General features: G+C 33.4%; 1 protein-coding gene across 7 annotated transcripts in view; it reads right to left on the bottom strand.

Moving 5' to 3' along the window:
- Positions 1-27837, bottom strand: part of RPGRIP1L (RPGRIP1 like) — a 63133-nt gene continuing 35296 nt past the window's right edge. For 2 of the 7 annotated variants that reach the window (XM_001234247.7, XM_004944174.5), the window contains 10 exons: positions 27404-27773; positions 25777-25991; positions 25189-25272; positions 23553-23621; positions 22735-22897; positions 21544-21641; positions 13086-13269; positions 8072-8156; positions 3632-3765; positions 1-579 (listed from right to left, as the gene is read on the bottom strand). In XM_001234247.7, the coding sequence (XP_001234248.4) occupies positions 467-579; positions 3632-3765; positions 8072-8156; positions 13086-13269; positions 21544-21641; positions 22735-22897; positions 23553-23621; positions 25189-25272; positions 25777-25991; positions 27404-27773 (1515 nt within the window). In that variant the 3' untranslated portion in view covers positions 1-466. The remainder of the gene's footprint in view (positions 580-3631; positions 3766-8071; positions 8157-13085; positions 13270-21543; positions 21642-22734; positions 22898-23552; positions 23622-25188; positions 25273-25776; positions 25992-27403; positions 27774-27837) is intronic. The other 5 variants (XM_025154313.3, XM_040707178.2, XM_040707177.2 and 2 more) reach the window with 3 other exon arrangements.

Raw genomic sequence — 27837 nt, 5'->3', positions numbered from 1 at the left:
TAATTTTCATATATTGCTTTTAATAAAATCTTCACAGTATAAAATTCTTAATGAGGCTAATCACAGGCATTCCATTTAGCGGGGTGATTAGGGATAACATAAAAGTATTTTTAATCAGTTTTCTAAGGCTTATGGTTTTTTTATTAAAAATTAAAAATTTGACTTGCATTTTTATTACTGTTTTATGTAGGAAAAAATGTTGAAAATGCAAATAAAGCACATCATTCAATCATGTAGGTATTAATTATTCACAAGGCGTTGTCCACTGTGGGGAGATACTTAGCCTTAGGGGGGAAATATAAAAACAAACAGACTGGAAAGTATACAAAACTTTATTACTACAAACCAAGAGTCCTTTTTATATAAATTAAACATTAAATATACTCTAGGAATTACGAAGATCTCATCTTTGAAGCACTATCAAGTATGTATTTACAGAAGGAACTTCTGTAGGCAAACTTCCCTTTCATGCCTCGTAGTCATCTTCGCATTCCTCGTAGACTGAACACAGTGCATGGAGAGCTTCCACTGTTACTCTGAGCTTTCCTATTACTGCACTATCATCTTGCGAATCAAAAACTAGAAAGGAAACATCAGAAAACAGCATTAGTAATTTTATTTAAGGCTTTGGTTTTGTTCTGATGATTTTGCTTCGGATTTGGATAGATTAAAAGGCACCTAGCATATGCTGAAAGAATAAAAAATAGCTTCCAGTTCTGGCACTCAGCCCTGTGAGGTTAATCAAGAAAGCTTTCAACCAACGTTCACATTAAAAGTAGTATTTAGTGCTCAGCATACTGGAACCTGAACACTGTAAGAACTAGAAAGTGCTTCAAACAAAAGCATTTGCATTGGAATTAATTTTCAAGTAAAGAGAACTTTCTGTATGAAAATTGCCTATGCAAATTGTTTATTTTTTAAAATTCACAAATACAGATATTCAGATATCAGAACCCAAGCTATTAGAGACATATATGCACATATGCAAATACCACTAAGTAAAAAATATACAAATGGATGTACTTTGTACAGTATGTATATATTTTATACAGTGTGTATATGACCAGGCCGAATGAGCTTGGAGAGCTATCAATACTTAAATGGTGAATTGTTTCTTTCCATTTGGTGCAACGTAGGCTTCTGTGTGCTATATAATAGTGAAGTGTAGACAATGATGGTATTTACCCAAGACTAAACTATTTAACTACCTTCATCTTTGTGCATGTGTATTTTAAAGTAGTAGTTAAAATTTTTATTTTACAGAAATTAGCTGATGTGATTTACAATTGCACTCTTCTACAGTATCTACATAAGCCCTGAGGGCCACATTCTCTGCTGCTTTGATTAAAAACATGCTAACAGTCAAGAATGAGGTTACTTCCCATTCCTGCATAAAAAGTAATGAGGCTGTCTAATGTGACTCTAGGAGGAATTTGACTTAAACTGAATAATCTTGACAGCACATCTCCTCAAAGTGATGTATACAGCAAAGAAACAGCAAGGTTATGTATTTACTAAATAGATTGGGATAAATACTCTGGGAACATGCAATGATACTGCATGCTACAATGCCCAGGCTTCTGGGACAGTCAGAGTTAAGTTCAGGGAAAGAAAAACAAAGGATAAGCCTTCCATCATTTACTTTGCTGGCACAGCTATTACAGGACAGACTGGATGCTACTCTTAGAGATGCAAACAAATTTCATACATCCTTGCACAAATCATTCAGTGAAATGTCAACCTGAAAAGGAAACTTCAGTGGAGATCATTCTTTTTATAAGAATATTAGGGTAACTATAATTGATAATAGAAAATAATATTCATTCAGTTCTCTCAATTTTAATATTGTCAAGTTATCCCTGAGACATACTATCATATGCCATTGTATATGCTCATTTTCATCCAGTCCTCAAAAAGTATAAAAGAATTTTAGAGCAGCTAACTTTTAAGAAGGATTGGAATGGTAGCATTCCGTTGCCATTGGCAACAATATTACCGTAAATCCATATGAAAAACATACTAACTGTCAAGTGTATGTATTTTAATTATCACTGGAAATCTCCCTCTTGGAATAATCCAAACTTTGTACGGTGAATAAGAAGCCAATATTTTTTTAGTTTGATTTTTTAGAAAATCCAGTCCATGGGATAACTTTATATGCTTCAACAGTGTTTTGCTAAGAAACAAAATTAGTATCTGCAGGAATGGGAGAAGCGTGTATAAGAACGAGAATAAATGTATTTCTATATAGTATTATCAGTTTCACAAATATAATGTACATAAAGTTAAAAAAAATAGCTTGAATATCTTATGACTGTAGGAAGAAATGTTCCTCTCCACAGTGAAGCAGCTGGCATTACATAATAATGATTACCTAAAATAATTAATACTAAACAAGTGTTCTTCTTATCATAACAATTATCTCAGATTATAATTGAGAGTTTTAAGAGTTTTGTGACAGATGATTTTTGAGACTGCATCAAATCTGTGTATTATTTTTCCAGGATATGGAAATTTAATTCTTCTTAGAATTCTTATTGTGTTCCTTGAACTTTGATAAATACTTTTGGTATTTTAGTAACAGCACAGATGCAAATCATGCATGATAATAGGAATGGATAAGAAACTATTTTTTTCCCTCACTATTCAGCCCATCACTCAAGGTATGGTAATCAGACACGCAAGTGTAGAAGAATTAGTGCAGCATTTGACCAGAAATAACTACAATTCTTGCTGTTGTTAAGAGTGATTTGCAAGCACAGGCACACTACTTTTGATAATCGTGCTGCTTACTTACCTTCATAGGAGATTAATTGTTAACAAATACACTCCTAGCTCATTTTTAGCTTTATATAGTGGAGAATGAGAATGGAGTGGAGCAGGTAAGGACAAAAATGCACCATGGATAGCCCTGCTCCTCCTACCTTGGAGATCAGAAAAGGCTAAGCCAGGCACTTCACTATAAAAAGACAAATTAACCTTCTCTGCTTCATAAAAATGTTATCATAGGACAAAGGAAACAGAAGGTTCCACACCTACTCACCTCATCTTGCTTTAATAAGTCACAGTGAAAGTTCAGTCACAGTCTGTTACAGGAGAAATCTTACTTTAAACTGCTAGACCTGAACCAAAGCCACTGGTATTTCATTTTGACCAGAGACATGTTTTATACAGAGAATGCAATCTTAAGGTAATCTGTGAATTACAGGATTACTTCAAGCACAATACAGAAATTAGCAATACAGTCTTTGTTAACACAAGTTTTAATAACAAAGTAATAAATATTTACAGTCTTTTTGGATGAAGCATATTGTACAAAATAGAGAATCATAGTAAGCGGGCATGTCCTGAAAGTTCTTAGGTTTTATCAACTGATTACCACGAGCCGAGTATGCTGGGTTTTTATTTTATTTTCTTTTTTCTTCAATTTTTAAGTAATAACAAAATGATAGTTTTGAAAATTTTGAAAACTACTAGGGACATCTCCAGTTGACATTAAGAAATTTTTTATTCAGACAATGTCAAACAACTTACACAATAGAGCTTGAATTTCTTGTGGAGAGAAGAAGAAATTCAAGTGAGTAACTATTGGTTTCAATAAGGTAACAACAAAGTAGCCTCTAAAACTTACCAAAAATATCTTGCTCTATGACATCCCTTTTTTTCTCAAATATCTCTCTCAAACTGACATAAGCAAAACCAATATCTTCACATTCAAGATCCTGCTCATCTTCTGGAGGATCACTAACCACTGTAAATAGCAGTCTAAGGAAAAAAAAAAAAAAAGATCTTTACCTTCAAAAGGGTTTAAAATTAACTCAAAAACACATAAAGAAGGCAGAAAGGCTCTATTTCACCAGTTAAGCGTAAACCAGATCTCTCTGTTAATGATGTGCAATGTTTTCAATAAAAACAATAGTTTGAGAGATCCTTTCTGTCACATTTTCTCTCCCCCTTTGCCATTATTTACCAGTAGTAGTAGAACAGAAATCACTTGATTTCTTTACATTTTTTCCCATTCATAAAACCAAGTTTATACCTACGTACTTTCAGGCTTCTTGGAAAACTAATATACACAACATTTAAAAGTAGTAAGGGGTATTTTTCCTCCTTTTATTTTTTACATCACTATTCATACCATTCAAGCTGTCTAATGTGAAGAACTAAAAACAATTGAATGGCAATAATACTTAGTTTAGATTAAATGTCATCTATGTTGCGTTGGCTAAAATCTTTGATAGCAAAGCTTGTAAGAGAAGTTCAATTACGTCAATTCAGCCAGGCCACATTTAATGAAATTGTTTGGGTTTGGATGTGGATCATACTTATGACATAAAACTTTTCAGCTGCCTCCAGTTATAGTACTTTTGTTTGCAAAGTAGTCTTGGAACATGTTAATTGGACTCTTTTTGAACAAGACAAAACTAGATGTGCTCCAGAAGTAGCTGTGCAGCATTCTGCTGCAAAAGTACATTCAGTCAATGGGATCAGCTAGGAGCATTATGAGTTGTGAGAACAATCCCAGAATCTACGTATAGTGAATATCAGACCATTAGCAACAAACACTTTGCTCTAGAGATTCTCTCCCACTGTTTGATAACACAGACACAGCCTTAGTAAATTCTAATCCATGCGTTTTTTGATTTTATAATAAGTAGCGTGAGACATGAGATTGCTACTTGAGATCTCAGAAATATTAACTAAATTCAGTGAAGACAGTATTTCCAAATACCAAGAGCTAAGTATTAAGTTGAAAGTTATTGAGAATTTTCACACCTCGTTTAGAGGTTTGGAGATCATATTCCAGCCAGGGACATATTCCAGGACAAGAACAGGAACTTAAAGAGGATTCTCTCAAAGCACCATATTTCTTATGTTTTATTGTGAATTCACCTTTTAAAGCTGGACCTTACACTGCCACTTCTTCTGCACTCATTCTTTCTGAGCAACACAATTCCTATTTTACCTTTATTATTCTATCCCTGTTTTACACTTAAAAACAGCAATAAAAACAACCAACAAATAAAAAAACGGAATAAAAAACCAAGCAAACAACCCCCTAAAAAACTAGCCATGAAGCCTTCTACTTAAATGAAGCCTATTTGTTAATCCCAAATATCACAGACCAATAGCTATACAAAATGCTTGAATTTTTTGTGTGAACTTCAATTACACTCGTATCCAAGTATAGTTTTTCTTTTAAACATATAATTCTAATGTTGTGCTGGAGCTGACTTGAGTTAGTGGCTTGTGCTGGGGCCAAAAACACTGAGATTGACAAAATAACAGGAATTCAGACTTAACTACTTTTTTTGGTATGTCTAGGCAACAAAACAGTGAATACTTCTGAGTTTTACAACATAAAAATGTTACCTCAAGCATGATTCCAAATGAGTAACAATCAAACATACAAAATCCAATTGTATAGGAAAAACTAACTCAGACAAATTATAATCAAATTGTCCCAAAAGCCTTACAACATAGTAACAATGACTGCAAAACACTTTTTTTTTTTGTATTTTACTTCTGTGCTTGGCTCTTGACAGTAAATGCTGTTTAAAAAAGAGTTCTAGAGGCAAAAATGGAAAAATATTACAATATCCAACAATGGGTGTTCTGATTGAATATAAGGTATCTAAGTGAAGATTTGGGCACAGAGCTAAGCAGGAGCAAAACTGCCAAAACTGCAATATTGAATTGTGCAAGATAACTTTTGAATGAAATCATAACAAATTAAAAACTGGAAAAAAAAACCACCAACCACCACCAACAAAAAAACCTGATAAGTTCACTGTTAGTGTTAAATCAATTGGAGAAACCACGTAAGCAGTCAAAAATGGGGAAAACAGTGCTGGTTTACTTTTCTTATTTAAGGGTATCAACTACAAATACTACAATGTAGTGCAATACATGAAACATATACTGAATATTCTTGCATTTTATGGCAATAAAGCCATTTATTCCAATATGGAAAACAATTAGAATTTCTAAAAATCCATGTTTAAAATTATTCCATATAAAGACATAACATTTAAAGAAAAATCAAGTTTCTTAAGAAATGTTATTTTTTAATAAACAGTAAACCTCACTCCTAATAAATACTTTCCCATAAAAATGCTACATCAATCTATTTTTATTTAAACGCATGAATTTATAAAGCTACGTAATTAGTTATTTTCAGGGCCATGCTAACTCATCTTTCAACTATAGGATTAGGTTATTGTTTGCAACTTTGGCTTAATAGTAATTTCAATTATTATACCATTTTTTTTTCTTAAAGGCTGAGAATATTTGTTTCAAAGGATATTCTTTAACATTTTTCTCCTTTTCGAATAAAAAAAATGATCACATGTAATGTATCTATGTTCTAATATGGAATTAATCATTATGAGTATCATTTCTAACAACATTTGTGATAGTGAGTTCACCTGAAAACAGGCTACACACTTCAATACCCTTAACATACTATCACTGCTCCTGCAAGCTGGCACAGTTCAAACATCAATAAAATGTCAGGCTAAAGCATGTTGGGCAGTTTTCAATGATATTTATATCCTTGATAATTGGGTTTCCTGAACTTTAAAGCTTAATGCTAAGTTCAGTTCCTGCTTCAGCTGAAAAAGTTGACGTTAGTTTTGTAAGGCCTGTGATAGAAAATACGTATTGAAGGTATAATTTGGCCAAGTTTAAAAAGGCTCAAAAGTGAAAAGATTTGTTGTATAACAATTCTTTTGTACATTTTGTTTCTTGGTGTTACTCTTGCTAGGCTGAAGTGGGGAACTGGTCTAGTGATGGACTGCCTGCCTTGCTGTTTATTCAGCAAGTTTATGAAACTTCACGCAATGACAACACATAGAACAACCTACCTAGTAACATTACTGCGATAGTGACAATAAAAGATTAATGCTTCTTTTCTTGCTGTTGTTGTACCTTATTTCATTAAAAAAAAATCTAAACTTTTCAACTCAATACATCCACATTAGTACTTTTTTTTTTTTAATAGGTGAAATTACAGCCTAAAATACTAGTTAGTATCCTTCAATGAATTATCTCCAAGGAAAAAAAAAAGAACATTTTGACCCCCATATCATTAAATTCTTACTAGAGCATATGATCCACTTTCATATTTCATATGATAAAACTAGCCTTCTGCTTGCTTATGTTTTTTGCATCTCCAAGCCTCAGAATTTTTTCTCATTCCCAAAAGGATCGTTTCATGGAGTTCCCTGCTCCATTTCAGTAAAATCTACTTCGGGTCTAAGTCATGAAACTTAGCTTTAGAGGGGAAAAAGAATGAAGAAGGATCACCCTATCCTACTATAAACATGAATAAAAAGTATTTTAGAGATGGACAAGTAACTTCAACATTTCAAATAGAATCAACAAGCGTTCTCTTCTGTAAATTAAATTTATATTTAAATTAATAATGGTTCAATTTTGTTTTTTAAGATTTACCTTCAATAGTAATCAGAATCAATATTTGTTATTCACTTACTCAAAGTAATTGTGTATGCTACCTCCGTCAAAAAAATGAATGAACAATTCTTTTATTATTAGCTCAGACAAGACTAATTTACACTCTTATTATATGTATACGTATAATAACCAACAGCTGAATCAGATTATAAATAGATTTCTGGAAATTCTAGGGCTTTCTACTTTCTAGGGCTTTTCTACTTTCTAAAGCATTCACACTCTTAATTCTTTAAATTCAGAAAGCAAAAGGTGCACTATTCTGCTATATGGTTTTAAAATTCATTACTGATAAAATGCTGATGATAAACTCATGCTTTTGCAAATCAAGGTTGTTAACAAAAACCAAAACACAGCACTAAACACATAACACAACAATAAAAGAGACAGCAATATACCACGTCACACAAACCTACTCCAGGGAAGAGACACATATCAATCACCATTGCACAATGTAGGTATTGTTCCCAGCTGAAACAAAATTCTCTCTAGTTCATTAGATATGTCAGTATCGTCAAAGAACAAGACAAGCCAAAAGGCAAACCTTAAGCATTCTTTATAAAAACCTTTTATGGAGTTTTTCAGTGCTAATATGTACCTGTCAGTTCTTAGAGATGGCTTTTGAAGTATAGACTTGAGATACTCTCTTCTTGCGCGATTATTTGCCTTATCCACATGTATCACTGCAAAGCAAATTGGAATTAGTATAATTATTTACAGACTATTTTCCATTGTCTAGAAGAAGGATCATGAAGAAGAGAACAAAGAAAAATAAACATCTCATTCCCTTGTCTTTCCTAAAGAAAGGCAATAATGCTAGAATCAAATTTGAAAGGTCATGTGATCTAATGGCATGTCACTGGCAGGTATATGTGCATACTGTCAAAAAAGATACAAGCAGCATCTAAGCATGCCACATAGCTGTCATTTTCTGTTAATGGCAATAGCAGTCATGATCTTAAAAGCCAGTGGTCTTTACTGCTTTGTATTTGAAGGGATTTACTGCATTTTCTTCCACTGAGGAAGCTAGTGATAATGATAACTTATGGCAGAACGCTTGTCCTTTTTGACAGCCTCAGTAATTTAATCCTCCTTTCCTGCCACAATATTTCAATAAGAAGAACTAGACCAATGGACTGAAGAAAATCCACAGCCTGAGGAGCATGTGTGAATGCTCTGAAAGCTATCTAATGTTTTCCTTTAAAAAACAAACAAGTGAACCAGCATTTATTCTTTTTTTTTTTTAACCATTAATATGACCTACAGCAAAAAACAGTCCTGCTTTGGAAAAACAATAAAATAACAAAAAACAGAGTTTCAGGAAATTCTTTAAGAAGTTTTTTGAGCATCTTGTATTAAGAAAGTAGCTTCTTTCTTGCACATGCTATCAACCAACAAGTATTACAAGAGCTTAGACTACTCCAAAAGATTGTTAAAAGCCTGTATGGGAAAAATGAAAAGCAGTAGTAAAAGAATTAATAATGCAGCTGCACAAATGTTTGAGGACAGAAGTAGAATGAATATAGCTCCGAGTAATAAATATAGCTCCAAGGAACATTTTTGTTTTTGAGGACAGCAGGAGTTAGAAATTTGTCTCTCTTTAAATTCCATAATCTTTATTATTCAAGTGCCTTGCTTTCCTCTAGTAACTCTTCAACTGTAGTAAAAAAGCAAACCAAGAAAAAAAACCCACCTCTCTTTCCTTTTCCACAACAAATTAAGGTTTATTAACCTACATGTTGATATAGATCTTCTAAATATTTCATGCTCTCAATATGCTATCCAAGTAAATTTATTTGTATAACAGAAGTTACCAATTTTACCAAGAAGCAGAGTACTGGAATATAGACATACAAAATAGAGATAAGAAGGCTCACATTAATTCCTTGCAAAGGAATTTACTGAGGGTCATATCTCTATCAAAGACTTCTTCTAGGAAGCGCATCTTGTAGAGCCCACCAGTTTTCCAATTTTCTCCAAAGCTGCTTCTCAACCCTTAGAGAATCATTATTAGAAACTAGTTTCTTAGAGAAAATAGCCAGCACTTGAATCATGCAATGAAAGCAATCTGCAATTCAGCACCTTTTCCTCTGCTAGTAGGGAGAAAAGCATTGGTGCTTGGATTCCTAAGTTTCTACCCACAACATGGTTAATTTCTTGGACAAGTTAAAAGAAGCTGTTACTGCCATCTGCTATACTTTTGGGTAGGTGCATGACTTTCCACATGTGCTAGCTACTCTCATGGCCAAGTACATGCGGGGCCATCACAGGAAACGATGGGAGGCAGCAGGGAGACAGATGGACAGCCAAGGAACTTCAAAGGAGCAGCCGCAGCAACAGATTCTTCCTTTCTCCAGAAGAATTCAAACTGGAATCTCCTAAGTTTGCTAATCCTGTATCTAAAACAATTTTAAAATGGAAGTCTATTTACAAATCTAAAGAGTTTGAACTCAGTGGAACTCAGGCTAGCAAGTAAAACATTCAACACAACAACTTCTTTAAGATCTGGGGAAAAAAATGATTAACCATAGCAAAAATAAACCTACATTTTTACAGTGATGAATAACTTGCTTTCATATCACCCCTTAGTACTGCTTGAACTTAGAGTTATAACATTGCTAAGCACAGAACATCTCATGTTTCTATTCAGTTAATTACAAAAATCATTCAACATTAACTTCTGACAGTTTGCATCTAAAATGATCATTCCTAAGCTCATCGTAATGAAGTACCACAGTCTGAAAAATTACTACATCCCTGAATCTTACTAAAAATCACTGCAATTCTAAATAACAACATAGCTGGTTATGTTACAGTATACTACTCTTGTAATGCAATTTCTAACAGAGCTCAGTGTGTATGTGATGAAACTTATCACAACGATAAAAGAATGCTTCATATTGAGTTGAGCACCAATGGAGAAAAGGAATAATCACCGTGAAGCACATCTATGTTTCTGCTATGAAGTTTTAACACTCCTTTGGTCTGTTTATACTTGTACTTCAAGGTTGTCCATATAATCACATGTTAATTGAGAAAGCTTTTTGATTAGTGATTTGATTTTTGATAAACCTTCTTGCATGTCACATATGAACCAATGAAAGCAAAGGATGTTTAACAGATACAGAAACAACCTGTTTTTTTCAAAACAAAAGAAATGTATCTTCTGTATCAGCTGAGACATGTATAAAACACTTGAGCTGCTCCAATAAACAATAAAAATATTTATAATTAATGATTTTAGAATACTTATGAACATATGTATTTTTTCTATGCAAAACCTATAAGACCATGTTTTCTTCTAAGTGCAAAGCACATTTCTTTCTCCTCATACAAATCCAATTTTAATTAAAGAAAATATTCAATTAATCTCAAACATTCAACATGTTGAATTCTAACTAGACATAATAAGACAGTATGAGATAAATAAAAGATGCCATAAGGCTATAGTAAACATACACGCAGGTTTCATTACTATTATCTTACCGGCTTTCCAACTGACAATATCAAACAGTAGACTCATCTCTCCCCTCCCCCCACAATGTGTAAAGCTAATTTTAAGCAAAAATTGGCAGACCAACATGTAAACAAAACTCCACAAATAACAACCATATTACTATAATACTGTGGAATACAATCCTGGAGAAATTAAGTCCAAAACCACTTTCTGCTATTTATTTGTTAGAAAATTTTAAAGTTTGAGCAGTTCTACAATTGCAAATAGAGCAGCAAAGAAAAAAGCAGTTATAAAGCCAAATTTTGATGAGCAGAAATAGTACAATATAGCACTACCAATTCAGAATTCATTAGGAATTACAGACTGCAAAACACGATAGTGTCTTCCAATATCACAGCTTGAAATATATTTAAATTTCATAATTGTCTGAAGGGGCTGAAATTTCATTCCTTATTCATCACTGGTTCTTCTTTCCCACTTTCAACTTATCTGTTCCAACTTCATTATGTTTGGTAGTTGTACTTTGTGGAGTTAATAATTAAAATATCTAGTATTATGCTTAGATAGGACCCAAAACACGAGTCACAAGATTGAGTAAGATTTTTTTTTTTTTTAATGCTGTCTGAATGTTTCTTACATGCCAAACAATGACAACTCAAAAAAGGAAGAGAAATTAAGTGCTAGACTGCTTTCGTTGGCTTATAGTGTTATTTCAATGTGGCTTTATAAATTTCATTTCAATAATTGCTTCCTATCTAGCGTATCTGGATAATTATTTACAGCAACTGGCAAGATGAATACTGTTAAATTAAAAAATAAGTTCTCATCTGATTCCTTATTCGTATGTCTTATGAGATGACAGGACTCCCATTTGTTTAAATGGAAGTAAGCCTCAGCGAATGAAATGCAGTCTGTAGCATTCTCTGGTTTTTGTAGTTTGTTTTTCCTAAAGCCATACAAAGATTAGTGTCTTTCTCAAAGTTATAGAAATTGACTTAATTAAACTAGAATTAACTAAATTTAACTAGAAATTAAAAGCATTTTAACCCATTCTGTATTTTCTCTCACATGGGCATTTGCACAATAGCAAAGAAAATTCTTGATGTGACATCTACAAGGGATTTCAGTCTTCAACTTGGGGGTAATTGAATAGTTCATGAATATTAGAAGGATGTAAGTAAGTTAGTGAAAAAAAATCTTTGCAGTCTCCTTCTAAAAATCAGAATTATAGTTTTAAAGATCTGACTGTGATAATGACTTACAAAGCCACTTAAAAAAAAGTACTTTCAAAAGAATCCTTAATATGAATGTCTCTATTAGTGGTGTTTCCCAAATAGCAAAATGATTCACCTTCTCCAAGATATTCTCAGTTAAAAATACATTATTTAATTAATGTTTAAGACAACATGAAGCACCCAGACTGACTCTTAAATGTAGTAGAATTTAATAGTAAAAAAAAAAAAAAGGTTAATGAATAAGTAATTGAAATACCATGGAATTGCTGGAAAAATAATTAATAGGAGCTATTCCTCAATCATTACGGCAGTTCTTTAGATGCTATTAGTGTAAATTACATATGTATTGACAAACCATTTTCAGATCCTTTTCAAAAAATAGCACAGAGGATGCAAGATGAAGTAATTTGAAGAATACAACAAGGTATTAGCATTAATCATTGCTGAATAAACCACTTCAAAAAGTTCATACTAAAGGAATATTAAATAATCCCAAGTGATGGTCAAGTCCAATTTCTCTTTTGAACTGTTTTAGTTGTATACAGTTATACGGAATACTCATCTGCTGTATCATCAGATACCAATAAAGACATCACTTCATCTTTTTTTTTTTTCAGAAATATCTAATTTAAGTTATATGTAGCCTATTCTTCAAAATTCCAGAGTAACAGTATGCTTAAGTATGTTGTACCATCACCATTTCTTACAGAAGCATAACTGAACATTTTGTTTTTTAGTAGCTAGTTGCAACCCTAGCAATCTGCAACAGTTCTGAAAAAACATTGGGAACCAAACAAATACAACTGGTACACAAATAAATCCAGCTATTATATAAAAGACATAGACTGTACTGATAGGCTTTGTTTCAGAAGAAAATTTAAAGAAGAAAATAAATCTGATTAGAAATTCATCATACTTACCATTGCTATAGTTATAGTGAACCCTCTGTCCACATGGTGGCTTTGGAAGAGACACTGGGGTCTCCTCTGCAATGAAATTGTATAATCTGCATTCTACAAACAGTTGTTGTATTGTATTATCTTCTACAATTCGTGACTCGGTAAGACCAAGCGATATAATTTCAATCCGGATTTTTTCAGTTGCCTATTTAAAGATAAACCACAAATACGAATTATCTTTCATTTCTTGAAGTGTTAACTAAAACACATAAACATACATGTGTAAAACATCGGGTGTCTTGTATAAACACTGACTGATTGATTTTGACATGGACACAATGAGATTCTAAAGCCCCAGGGTTTGAAGTTGAGAGTATTGCTGCAACTGATACTGATTTACAAGTGGTGTTCTCTGCTAGAGAAGGATGAGCTAGGGCTATCTTAATACATTAATGGTATCTGAACTACACTATATACTACAGATTTCAGTTGTCATTATTTCTAACTGTAAAGCAAAGTCATCTGCATCTTGTTCCTATAGCCACCAAATAGGCTCAGTAATATGAGTTCTCCCAGTGAAGGAGAACTTTTAGGCTTAGGTGCCTACTAAAGGCTGTACTACAATTAGTTCAATAAAAATACATCAAAATGCAAAGTACTTGGGCATATTAAGAACCACTGTACATATATGGAATGCCATTTCATACACTGAACTTGTCTAGTAAAATCAAATACAGTTAAAAGGTCTCTGATGGAGACCAATTGGAATGCTTTATTCCATGTTAATTTGATAATAAAGCATTCCAATTGGTCTCCATCAGAACCTTTTCTTATTGTCTTTAACTAAAATGACATTTTTTCTATTGCTTATATGAAATTGTTTTATACCACCTAGCAATGTCTGTATTATTTGCTTACAAGTACATTTTAATAAGTTTTATTGTGTTTAAGTGGAAACGTCAGACCTGACAGGTAGAGTCACAAATATTTCCCTAGGTAACTGTGATTTTAAAGAAAGAAAAGCCACTACAGTTTCAAAATTGAAGTACATGGATGAGCATTCAAAGATGAGAGTCAAACAATAAACAGAACTCCTTGCAGTACGGAAACATCAAAAACCACTTTTTTTTTTTTTTTTTACTGTTTTCTTTTCATGTTCACAACTTTATTAAAAATATTTCCCCTACGTGTAAATATTTCAATGAGACCTCATGGTAAATGTAGGTCATTTGAAGTAATACGTTATATCCGAAAGATCAGCATTCTAGATTCAGTGTCAGAACTGCAAATCAATATCCTAATTTATTATGGAGATAGCCTATGTTTTCCCAAGCAAATTATATAATTAATCAAACTGAAAAGCAGGTGTATTCTATTGTAAAAATATCCATCATATAGAACAATTTCCATTGCTGTCAAGACCTTTTAATATTTGATGAAGTAATTTTACCCCCTCCTTTCAAAAGACATTTCCTTTTATTATGTATCCTAAGACACTTTAACTAAAAACCCAAATCTGAATATTTCAATAAGGTTGTTTTATTATTCAGTAGATTCATGGAAATTTTACTAGGATGACAGAGAAAATTCCACACCATTCTGTCTCCACTAATACAGGTACATGGCTTCAGCTGGCAATATTACTAGGATTAGCATAGAATGATGAAATATTTAAAGGAATTTTTTTTTCTAAAATCTAATAAATCAAATGACTGCCAAATGTCATTAAAGTGATGGTCTTTGACTTGAATATGCTTTTCATATTCAAATTTGAAAAGAAAGAGATGAAAGCCTGGAAAGGTTACTCAGTTTCAACTAATAACCTCAAGCACTCTATATTCACATGCATAAAAAATGAAATTGGCTCCATTGTCTAATCTTACTTCAGAAACAACTCTTTTCTTCTTGCACTGAACAGATGTATTAGCATCTGTATTTTAAGTGATATGCTGAGGTTTGTTTGCCCCAAAGTATTTAGCAGCTATGTCAAGCTAGTTTGTACAGTCTAGTTTAGGAATCAGCTCCAAATACCAGAGCCTCTATTATAAAGTGGTTCTTTTACATCACTTAAACTTGTTTGATGTAATTAACCCTTGTAATTGCACACTGTAAGCAAAGAATGTTATAGTTTTTTTATGGAGAGCAGGATAAATCCAGGTATTGACGGAACTGTTAAATCAGAAGAGAACAAATAACTCAGTCATACTATTACAAAGTTGTAATTATTATTACTTTAGTGCTAAACATTCAAAAAAATAAAGACCTCATTTTATTAATATTAAACATGAATACAGCATATATAAAGGAGAACAGAAGCTAACAAAAAAAAATTCAAATAAAAATGCAGGACTGATAAAGAACAACATAGCTACTATGTCATATTTCACTACTAGTATAAATCAGCCATATTACATGGCCTGTGGTGAAAATATACAAAGCATGCAATATATGATAGGAATTAATTTTTAAACAACTATTTACACTTATATGATGTAGACTGAAGTATTTTATTTAAATCTAAGGCTTTCTGCTTTGTTTTGCTTTTTTTTTTTTTTTTTTTGGCCTTGGTCTTGATTATTAGTTACTATTCAAGTGAAAAATAGATAGCTTGTATAGATCAATTATTTTGCACAGACAATTATATTTTGGAAGGAATAAAACTATTCTTTAAATATTTTAAACAGAATTCTAGTAGGAAATCTCCTCTAACAGAGAAATTGGATGTACCTATAAAAATAAAAAGAATGCCAAGACAAAAGCTTTCAATAACTACTTCTGAGAAACTGGTTCAGTGTGGGGGAAAAGAAATATGGACAAGATTCTTAGTCTATGGAATATTCTGTCTTTCTGTAACATTTTTCATGTCAAGATGAACATCTATTATTTTCTTATTTTTCTCATAACCATGTAGACGTAAAGAAAGAAAGAAGGGTATAGCAACACTCCCTGTTCATTCTTCTAACGGATAGGATTACAGAACTGCGCCCACTTCAGACTCTCTTAAACAAGGAGTGACCTCTTTGTCACCTGTTCTTTAATAGCTGTTTCAGAGTCAGACTTGCTGTGAAGAAGGGAAAGGTACACACAACTCTCAGAGGATCTCTGGCCTTTGCCACGTGCTAGGAGTAGAATGCAGCACTATGAAGTTAGTGCAGCAGTAAGGTTCAGTGCAACCCAATCAGCTCTATGAAAGCAGAACTGTTGCAGTCCTGTACCAACCTACACCCATCTATCTACTGCATGCTCTCCAAGACACTTCCTTTTTTTTCCTTCAGTGTTTAAACATTCAAACTCAAAGCCAGTTAGCTACACATTAGTGGCAAGTGGTCACAAAGCTACATAATTCAGATGCTTTGTAAAAGCTTTAAAATACCTTCAATTTCTGAAGCAAGCGTGATCCTTAGCTAACTAAGCATTAAAGACGAAGATGCTCAATAAAAGAGCACTTATTCTGTACAGTTCAGCTATGTTCATACTCATCAACATTTAAACTAGAGAAATAAGATTAAACAAAAAGTAGCAGTATTATGTTAAAAAAGCCTACAGAAAAACAAACATGACAGGATTCTGGCTTTTATATATTCTTCCTCTTTATGTGGATCATAGACTTTGGTTTGATTTCAGTAATACATTTTTAAACAAATCCTATTTGAAATATAAGCCATTTATGAAAAACACTTGGATAGGAATAAAGTATCAGTATAGCATTTTCATTTCCTAAGCAGGAAGTTATAGTGACAAAATATAACAAACGGCATATTTTTAATAAAGTTATTATTTTTATTTAGAAGATTAACACATTCTATTTGTGAAGGATTCCCAATCTCCCATTATATTATTGTATGAAGACAACATAGATGTATAAAAATTAATGGAATACGATTCTCTCTTATACTACCCACAATGTGAAAAAAAATCTTGGTAAAGTATTGCAGCTAATGAAAACCCAAATTTGGTTTCCAATCCCATGTTATGCTTTTTAAACTTCCAATTACGAAAAAAAAAAAAAAAAAGAGTCCTTCAGTTCTTCTTTCTACTTGTCAAGTGTCCATAGGTAACTTCCTCATCAATGAGTTCTGATACATGTAGATCCTCAAGTAAGAAACTGAGGAGCATTCATATGCACAACCTCAGCAAACAGTACCATTTAGGTTACAAAGGACTTCTGCTGATGATTTTCCTGTGGCCTTACACACTCATCCCTATTTACTTCGACTTAATTCAGTATTCTGACTAATCAGCTTTAATTGTTACGTAAAATATAACGTGTGTTACAATAAGTAATAATTATTCTTATAGTAATAATAACAAATAAGTAATTCTAATGACTTAGAATTCTGTGATTTTGAATATTTTTAAAGCTGCTGTTTGTGACAGGGGTTGGTATTATTCCGCCTTTTTCTCACAGTTCTTCTAACAAGAGCAACGGCTGGTAAGCATTTCTCATTTTACTTTAAATATATTAGTCAAGTACTAGAAGCTGTACTCATCATTTCAGTATCTACTCAAACAATGTTCATCTCAAGCTTTATCAGCAAAAACCACCTTAGTGGTTAAGGAAACACCTTAGTTTCGTCCTGGATTCTCTTTTTTTATTTTAGTTCCCGTCTAACAGTGACCATACTACAGTGGGACCATAATACAGCCAACAATGATCTTAAAAATGGAGTACAGCTAATGCTGATTTTTAATTTCAGACCCATCAGTTCACTGTGAAAACAGTGACTACAGTGCTTTAATAAATAGCTCACACTATACCCCAATAAATTGTTCTGTTTCATGAGTTCTAATTCTTGTTTCGGTAAATAAACCATTGTAGTTATTTTACTTTTCCAATTTCTTAAAAACAAAAGCACAAAGCAGCTAAGGTTAGATTTAAACAAGTCTAACAGAATACTGAAGAATTAGTATTTTTGACTAAGTAGGTAGAATCATACCAACTCAATTACACTGCAAAATCCTAAAACCTTAAAATTTTAGATCCATAAAATTCAGCTTGGGTCAGTTTAAGAAAAGTATTGAGTACTCAGGTATCTCCCTAAAGGTACACCAAAGGTGCTGAACGCCTGCAGAAAGTAAGTTTAAAAGAGAAGTAGAGGAAGACAAAGTATAAAATTGCAAACAATGCCCAAATCACTTGTTCTTCAATGAATGCAGATACTTCATGGGAGGAAGTGTAATATTTAACGAACTGTACAAAGAAGGCACAGTAGAAGGAAAAATATTTATAGCTTTCCTATACATAAACTTTGTTTAAATATTCCTAACTTTTCAGTCATTTCATTGTATGGATGAAATTGCTGATGCTTGTTAATAGTTTTTAAGAGTCTTCAATGTCTAAATGAAACCCAGAGATCTAAAAGGAACCAACAATGACAATTTTCAGTAAACCTCTACAGGTGCAAGATAATGCACTCTCAGTATCTGCAGTGAAATACCGAGATGTAAACACACCTAAAAAAAAAAAAAAAGTGGGACTACCACCAAATGAATTGGTTTTCCCAGTGATTGCCTTATGAGCATATTTTAAGTTGGAAGCTGATAGCAGTAAATTATATTGTGGTAACTGAATGCTGTATTATCTCCCTTACAGATTAAGTGTAGTCATAGGGGTGAAAGGGAGGAGGAATGAATGAAAAAAGAGGGTTTTTTTTTTAATATAAAGACCATGCCACAGAAAATGCAAATTTCCAGTTTTGATGTCTATTTTGAGGATCTGAAACAAGGCTTTTAATCAACGTATTATACATCAAATTGATAATGTTAACTTCTGATTATTCAAATGTATGAAATATTCATAGAGAACTGTCCAAACTTTTACATTTCTCAGACTTCTTTTCTCTATTAATTATTATGCCTGGAAGCTTTTTAGTAAAAGCAGCAGCCATCAGCCTGACTGAACCTGACAAGCTAGCAAGGCCCAATTACACTGGCACTCTCTGGCACTTTGATGTGCTGGAAACGGAAAGAGATAGGGGCAAATTGTATAGCACATTATGTTAATGACTTGATTTAATCCAGCCACTAAACTTTATGTAGCCTGTTAAAAAAGATGCTAACACTAATTACACCACTTTGGAAAGGAAAGAAGGGGACAAGCATTTCATACCGACAAAGTGAAGCTCATAAATGTTGTAAATCAAATGAAACAAAATGAAGTAATCTATGATTAATTATACATCATAGACAAGAAGAAAAGAGAAAGAAGCAAGTGGTACAGCTAAGTAGTGGAAAATCTGTTAGATTTTCTTTATGATCAACATATCTGAGAAATAACCATGAACTGTCTAATTTGCAACATGCAAAAAAGAAACAGTATGATCTTAAGTAGCTTAAACAGTTTGGCATACAACTCAGATTCATAGGATAATTAGCATAACAATCACTTAAAATCACAAGACTTATTTACACTGTTTGATTACCAGCAGGATACTTATCTCACAAGATAAAAGGCGATGGTTTTTAATCTTTTAAAAAATATGAATTCATTACCAACTTTCCCATGCTGTATTTGGTAAACTAAAAATTTCAAATACATTGATGCCTAATTTTAAAATCAAATTTGTATTACATGCGTTGCCTTCACAGCCTATAGCTTTAAATTAACTACCCACTCTTCTTGAACATGCACTTTGTTACCCGATGAATAGATCTACAAAGAGGGAAAGTAATGAACTTGAACTCAGTCTACCCTCAGAAATGTTTTCACATGTTTTCGATAACATAAAATAGAGGATGACAAAGAATGTACAGATCAACCCTATTATAGTTTGACTTGGTAGAGATGAGTAGCAGTAGTCTAAGTTCTCAAAGTTACAGATGAAAATTCAATGTTTATACGTAATATATGTTTTTAAAATGTTTCATTTTCAAAAATACCTTCTGTATCTCCCTTCAGCTTATGTAAGTGGTAGCATTTAGTTTCTAAAACTCTTCTAGAATTAAAAAACAAAAAAGTGCAATATTTCTCCTAGAAAGCATTGTCTTACATTACTATATACTTGGCTAGATTTCATGCAGCCTTTACTTAAAAAACAAACAGAAAAATCAAATTACATCTAGGCTGACAGGATATAACAGTATAGTATATCCTTACTCCTTTAAAAGGAGACTAAGACAGACCAGAGACGTCTTAACTATTAGAAGCAATCAATTTCAAGTGCTAGATGTCTGTTTTTCAATACTGTTTCATGAACATTACATAAATTATATTATAAAAGTACTAAATCGTCTCATATTTATACAGAACTATACTACTGAAATAGTGTTCAAGGTATATTTTCCACACTGGTATTATGTCGTTATATTTTATATATGTGACCTATGCTCATTAATTGCAGGTTTTTAGGATGAGCCAAAAGAATTCTACTACTTTACATGCACACAAATAGAAGTACAAAAAATGTACTCTGAAATGATACTGTACCTGCACAAACTTTTCTGAAAACAAACCTTTAGTCCTTAAATTATTGTGAAGCCAAAGAAATCTATTTGGCTCCATTGGAATGCATGTAAGGTTTCCATATTATTAACAAGCTCAAGCTTAGACAATTTTAACAACATTTAATCAATCGAATCAGTAGATTTACTAAAAACCTTGACCAATTAATTTTTTTTTCTCTTTTCTCAGACAGCACCAGAAGACGTAAAAAAAACGCACATTTTCCTAACTGAGGCAAAGACAAGACATAGGACTGAAAATGAAATAAAGATCTTCAGACATTCTTACTAGAATAGTTATTGTGCTTAGGGAGATTTTGTCATAACTAAAATTTGATCTCAGATTTACACTAATTAGAAATCTGTAGTTCCAAGGTTTTGTTGGTCATAACAAATGCAGCATAGAAAGATACTGGTAATTATCAGTATCTCGCAATTTTCTACAGTTTGTTTTTGGTTGACTCAACACACAACACAGGGAAGGACAATATATGGAAATCCCAGCTGTGGGAACCAAGGTTTTCCTGGCAACAAAAATCAAGTTACAACACTGGTAACAATGACAACAAATAAGGTTGCTAAAGAACAACTAATAGAGAGCTAAAGGAACCAAAATGTTCAGAAACATACAAAAACAAATTATGTCACAGAACAGAACAGTTAAGCTGGATGAGACCTTCAAAGGCCATCTAAGTTAAACTGCCTGCCCACATCACAGCTAATCAGAAGTTAAGAATACCAGCACCTTTCTCTCCACTTCCCATCCTCAGGAGGATGCAGAGAGCAACAAGATGACCAGTAATCAATGTTTCCTCCAGAAAACCCAAGTGGGCACTCCTCACAGGATGTGCCTTCCGCCCCTTTTACCAACTTCATTGTCCTCTGGATGCTTTCAAGTAACTTAACTTCATTTATATATCATGGAGCCCAAAACTGTACGCAGTATTCAAGGTGAGGTCACACCAGTGCTAAATATAGTCAGGCTTTAATTTTTTTTTTCCTTAGACTTAGCAAATTGCCATAAAACATTCCAACTGACCTGTATAATGTTCTTGGATATTGGACTTGTAACAATACAGTCGTCACTGTCAGTTTCTGATTCAATGGAATCATTTCTGTGTCTATTATCTTGACCTGCTAGAATAAATTAAAAAAATAAATGTAGTTAAAATAAACACTGCCTATAGTGCATCTGAGATTTGCTGGAAAACATGATAGTGATGTATTAGCTAGTAAATGCTGAACAGTAATGTCCAGTAAAGCACTTCCTTGCAGAAGGTAGGAGTGGCAAATCAACAACCTATTAAGTGAACTACATAGTTGTTGTTTTTTCCTCTTATTTTCTAAAAAAAAAAATATGAACATTTCCAAGATTAAAGTTGCTAAGTACAATGATACAAGTCCTGTGAGGAACTTAAGTATAAATATCAGCTTAATAAAGGATATAGTCTGAATTCGTAGATTTACTATGATTAGCTTTAATACCATACACATTCAAAGAATTACTCTTTTTTTTTTTTCTTAAATGAAGTAGTTCTGTAATGCAGGTAGATTATTTTCTAGAGCATTCAGGCCTCTCCTTTCTGAAGCAAGTTACTTAACAGGGATTCAACACCACAATTTCCAATTTTACTAATGAATTTTTATGCAGAAGCTGAAAAGAGCAAGGTAAAATTTTAACATCCTGTTTGTTTCCCTATTGTAGATATGGCTTATTTTACTAACAAAAAGTTGAACTCAAAGGTGGAACAGAGTGACCCAGCTGTTATAATCTTAAAGTTGTTAAGAAGCAGATTTATTTCATGTCACAGTTGTGATAAGACACACTATCCTTTCACAGTCTGAAAGGGTTTCCAATATAAGCACTGGCTGTTAGCTGCAGACAAAAGGAGCATATTCATTAAAACAGTCTTTATAACAATGTAGTTCTAAGAGAGAATATGAAGACATTCAAAATAGAAGCCATCTTTCTTTTAATTTTTTATGAATCTAGGTCAGATACCAGATTTTTGCATTCAATTACAATACAGTTTCCATTTGGGATGAAAATAACACCACCATATCCACCACCCATCTTCAGCTAAAAAGTACACCAGAATATCATTTCTGTCACGAAGCTTCTCATAATGAGGCAGCTCCCACTGCTAGTAAGAAATGAGAGGAAAATAAAGAAAAAGAGACAGATTTATTAAGGAAATATAGCCACTTATTCATAAAGAATGAATTCTACCTTCTGGTTCCTGTTCTTCAGTTATTTCTGTCTCTTTTCCAGAGGTAACTGAGCTTTGGCCAGTCAGCTGCTCTTCTGACAAACACGAGCGGTCTTCTTTCTCTTGTTGAATTCCTTTAGCAGTCTCCTTTACCTTAACATCTGCTGGCCTTTCTTGTTTAACCTTATATATCACACGCAATATAAGAATAGATAATCTCATAAAACATGTCTGCAAGTTATGAAGTTTTAAAACACGAAGAGTTGTGACTCATTCATTATATATGTATATGCCTTTTAAACAACTATTGTTTTGGCAGTATAAGAAGCAATGAAAAGTTTTCAAGTGCAGTAACAAATAAATGATGCAGAAGACAACATTTTCAAACAAAGGAGAGGCGGTAAAAAAAAAACATTTTGCTACACCACTGGAACCAAAAGCTTGCCAATTTCCCATAAGAATTTACTTTCACAATCATTTGGACTAATGCAGTATTTAGCGCTTCACTGTTAGAATGCTATGCATTTAGCAATATTACAAAGTCACTACATTTCTGCTTCATTTCCCACCCCATTAAACAATTACAATTTTTAAAGCAAAGACAAAAGTGTTATCCAGACATAGAAGGAAATGAGTAGATATGCCTGGCTTTCTAAGCACCAAAAAGAAAAAGTCATAAGGGATCACTTTTCTCCCCTCATATTCCGCATTTCTGACTTCCACATTTCTATCCTTAATGATAGCACAGTTTTTAAATGTATGACTGAAGAGATAATGTACATATGGAATTCAAAGGCAACAAATTAGAAAGAACTGCAAAAATGGAATAAATTCATACCTCCAAAGCATTTGGACCTGTTGAAGTCTCGATCTTATTTTTAAGTTCCATGTCACTTTCAACAGCACCCTGCATTATGGGTAAAATAAGGGGAAGTCTTTAATACATACCGTACAACTAACAAAAAAATGCAGGTATGAATTTACTGATGGAGAAATATTTAGAAAGGAATTACATCCTCCTTTGCTTCTCTGCACTAGTGTTACTGTTTCTACTTTCTGCTACAGCTTCTGCCGAGATGCTGCAGAACTCTTATAAATGGTTTGGGACTTCAATGTGATACAAATCATTTATACATTTTAGTAAATTCTCTTTCCCCATAATTATTTGCTTTAGCCTGTGCCACATTAATCTCCAAGACACAGACTATGTGCTATTTAGAAAATGAAGCAGACAACTCTTGTCCTGTTTTAATCGTAAGATCATAGAATCATAGCATTGTTTGAGTTGGAAGGAACCCTTTCAAGGTCATTTAAGTCCAGCTCCCCTGCCATGATCAGGGACATCTACAGATACAGGTTGCCTAGCCTGACCTTGAATGCCTCCAAGGACAGAGCATTCACCATATCTCTGGACAACCTGTTCCAGCATCTCTCCATCCTTATGTTATAAAACCTTTTTCTTATGTCCAGTATAAATGTCCTCTGTTGTAGTTAGAAACTATTTCCTCTCGTACCATCGCAATAGACCCTGCTAAAGAATCTGTTCTTTCTTACATAGCCCCCCTTTAGATGCTGATCTGTTGAACTTCTAGTTGTCTCACACGAATACATTCTTGCAGAGTCACCACAAGATTCAGACTTCAGAGGAAGTCCAAGTATTTCATGACTTAGTACTAACATTACTCTTAACCAGACAGTGAGACTCAGATTTTTAAAGACCAGACAGTTGTCCATCCAGTAATGAACAATCAAAGTATTTGCAAATAGAAAAAAATTATCACAGCTAATTTTTAAGAATGCATGTTATTTGCAACGTAATATTAACAACTCATAACCTTTTATCATTAGCTGTTAAGAGAACCAACCAGGAATTACAGGATTTGATTAATACAGTCAGTGTCCATCTTAAAATCAAATAAAAATTTAAACCATGTGTTGAGTTACTTCCATGCAGATCCTTTTAGAGTACAGAAGGATGTGCAAGTGACAGTTTATCCAGTCTTGAAATATAATTGTTTCCATAGCATGTGTAGTTGCAGCTGATAAAACTTGTTGTACAGGAGTGACTATGAACGGTGTCAAATTTTGTGTCCCATTGGCACAACACTTCAAATTGGTTTCAATCAACTTCATTTCTATAGTCACTTATATGTTTGTGTGAGTGGTTAATCAATTAAAGTCACTTTAATAACCTGGAGAGCTAAGAAACAGTGCAGAGACTGTTAAACAGTCCTGTGGGAATCTGCCCTAAACCCATGAAAATGGAAGCTCAACAGCTGCAGAAGACAGCAAGCAATTCTGAGGGAGTCTGTATTGTTTTTCAACCTCTATGCAGTACAACATTATCATTCACTGCCTTGAACATGCCATCTTTGTTAGATGATGGTTTTCTATTACTAGGTCTACAATTTGTGCACACTGTGACCTAAGTTCTGCTTGCTTCAATATGCATCAAAATAATACATTAAACTTACTCTCATCTGTACTGAACTGGCATTCAGAAGTGACACTTCCTTGTCTGTTTGAGGTGCATGGCGCCTTGGTTTTGGTATTGGTACCTATAACAAAAATAAAGGTGAAGTCCATTTATTGGCATATTTGAATTATCTTAGAGTAAATTGTGAGGGACCCTAATTTTTTCTTATACTCAAATGAAAATGTACGAACTTCAATTCTAAATAGGTGAGATGATGTAGTTTTGGTTAAATAACTTCCCCAAAAATTGAGATCTCTTTTAGAATTAAGCCACAAATGGGTGTAACACTCTACAGAGCATCTATGGAATGCAAAGTTTGTTCCACGTGAGAAATTATTGTAGGACTAAACTAAGCGGTATCATGTATCTGACACAATGAGTTATTACTGCTCATCTTCAAGAAGTTTTGGATACAAGAAAGATTTTACTTCCCAACGAAAGCCCAAAACAGTGGTTATATGAAGCATTTGTACTATGCATTGTTCTACAGTAAGGACAAATCCTGGTCATCAGGGAAGGTCTAAATGACCTGCTGCAGTAGGTCTTTAGTATCTCTTAGCTTCTTCAAGTTTGTTAAATTACTTACTGTCACTGATGAAGTAAAAGAAGGAGAGAAGGCTGGAGGTTGCATTTCTTGTTCTGAAAGTAATTTAGGTGCCATCGATTTCTCATTTTGAATGTTATTCTCCAAGTCTGCAGCCACTGCGGCTCCACTTGGTGATAGGTAGGCAAACTTCCATTTTAACTCAACTCTGATAGCACCAGTAACCCTTCTTTCAGAATCTGTTACTTCAAATGTACCTGACAACAAAAAGTGAATTTCATCTAAATAGATTGCATACCTATTGCATATCTATATTCATCTAAGTAAATTGCAGTGCAAAGCAAAACATAACTCAAGCATAAAACAGGTTTTGCAGTCCTCATTTTAGGAAGTACTTCATTATTGAAATAAAGCCAAAATATTGTGTTCTGTAGATTCAAATACCCAATGTAATATTCAAGATATTTGGAAATACAGGATTGAGGATGAACAGGACTACTATATCTTTTCAGAATGTCTTGTAGGTTCTCAGGTAATCTAATCTAAGTAATTCTTACTAAAATGGTTCAAAATTTCTAACTTAAACATTCTCATTTTCTACTAATACTTATTTTTGTTAAATAAATGAATTGATTTTTAAAATCTATCCAGTGCCAAATGTTTATCAAAGAAAAAACATTACATTCACTTGGATTTTTTTGTCTATGATCCCTTCTTGTGGAGGTAATTATAAATTACATTTTGCAGTAATCATATTGTAAAATTTTCAATAAGTGATTCCATATATGTCTTATAGTTGGTAATCAAATAATCATTAAGTAGATTTTGTATTATATATGCCACTGCAAATCTGTAAATGATATTAATTTGTGGGTGAGCAGTTGATGCCCTGGAGGCAGAGCTGCTTTCACACAGAATGGAAAAATGGGCTGACAGTCATGAAATTCAACGATAGCGAAAGTCCTGCATCTGCCCCAGAATAGCTTCAAGAAGCAGTACAGGCTGGGGGTTGATAAGTTACAAGCAGCCTTCCTTGCAGAAAAAAAAAAAAAAAAGGTCCTGTTATGAGAAACATAATATGATCCAGTAAAGCTGTATTTTTGCAACAACAAAGGCCAACTGCACACCAGTTTCCATCAGCCAGAATGCAGCCAGCAGGTCCAGATGAATTTCTTACTCTACTTGACACCTATGAGATGGCATCTGGAATACTGTGGCCTCTCCTGCACAAGACATATTGACACACCTGAGCAAGTCGACTGGAGGACTACCAAGAAATTCGGGGAGTTGGAGCACATGACATAGAAGAATCTGAAAGAAGTGGATTTGCTTGACCTTCAGAAAAGGCAGGTCTGAGTGGATACATCTTATTGCTGTCTGCAGCTACTACTTGTAGAATGCAGAAAAAATGGAACCATAGGTGCACAGCAAGAAGAGGAGAGCCAACAGATAAGTCAGAATATCAGAAAGAAAAAGGTGTTCTGCCTTTTTTTTTTTTTTTTTTTTAAATCACAGAGAAAGTCAAACACTGGAACAAGGTCAGCCTGAGAGTAGATCTCTATTCTTTGAGATATTCCAAATTTAATTAGGCAAATTTCCAAAGATACTTAAAACATGTATTAAAAAAGTAGTGAGGATTTTGTTAGGTATGAAGAGATCAAATTCTTACCTGAGATAGATCTGTTACATGCTAAGGGAATAAGAGGCACATTGGCTTTCCCTAAAAAGCCATCTTCTCCCATTTCAGAATCATCAAATACATAAAACGTTAAGGATTCCCATTTCAAGTATTGGTCTAAATCTGCAGTCATTGGCACTTGGAAACACATATGGTCATCTATTTGTGGGTTGCTGCTGCTAGGAATGATGCGAGTATCATGGTGTGCAAAATCAAAAAACTTGTAGACAACATATGAATTTGGCTGAAGATGTTTCTTTTGGGACTGTAGACGGTTACAACATTTTATTGTAACGTGGAGTTCATTTAAATCGCCATCTGATGTTGAAGCGCTGACTTCGGCAGTTCTGAGAATCTGCTGCTTTAAATGAAAAAGAAGTTGAATTTAAAAATTACAATTCTTATGTTGGCACACTAAGAAATAT

The sequence above is a fragment of the Gallus gallus genome, chromosome 11, assembly GCF_016699485.2.
Source record: "Gallus gallus isolate bGalGal1 chromosome 11, bGalGal1.mat.broiler.GRCg7b, whole genome shotgun sequence".
NCBI classification, from domain to species: domain Eukaryota; kingdom Metazoa; phylum Chordata; class Aves; order Galliformes; family Phasianidae; genus Gallus; species Gallus gallus.
This window is presented reverse-complemented; position numbering and strand designations above follow the sequence as displayed.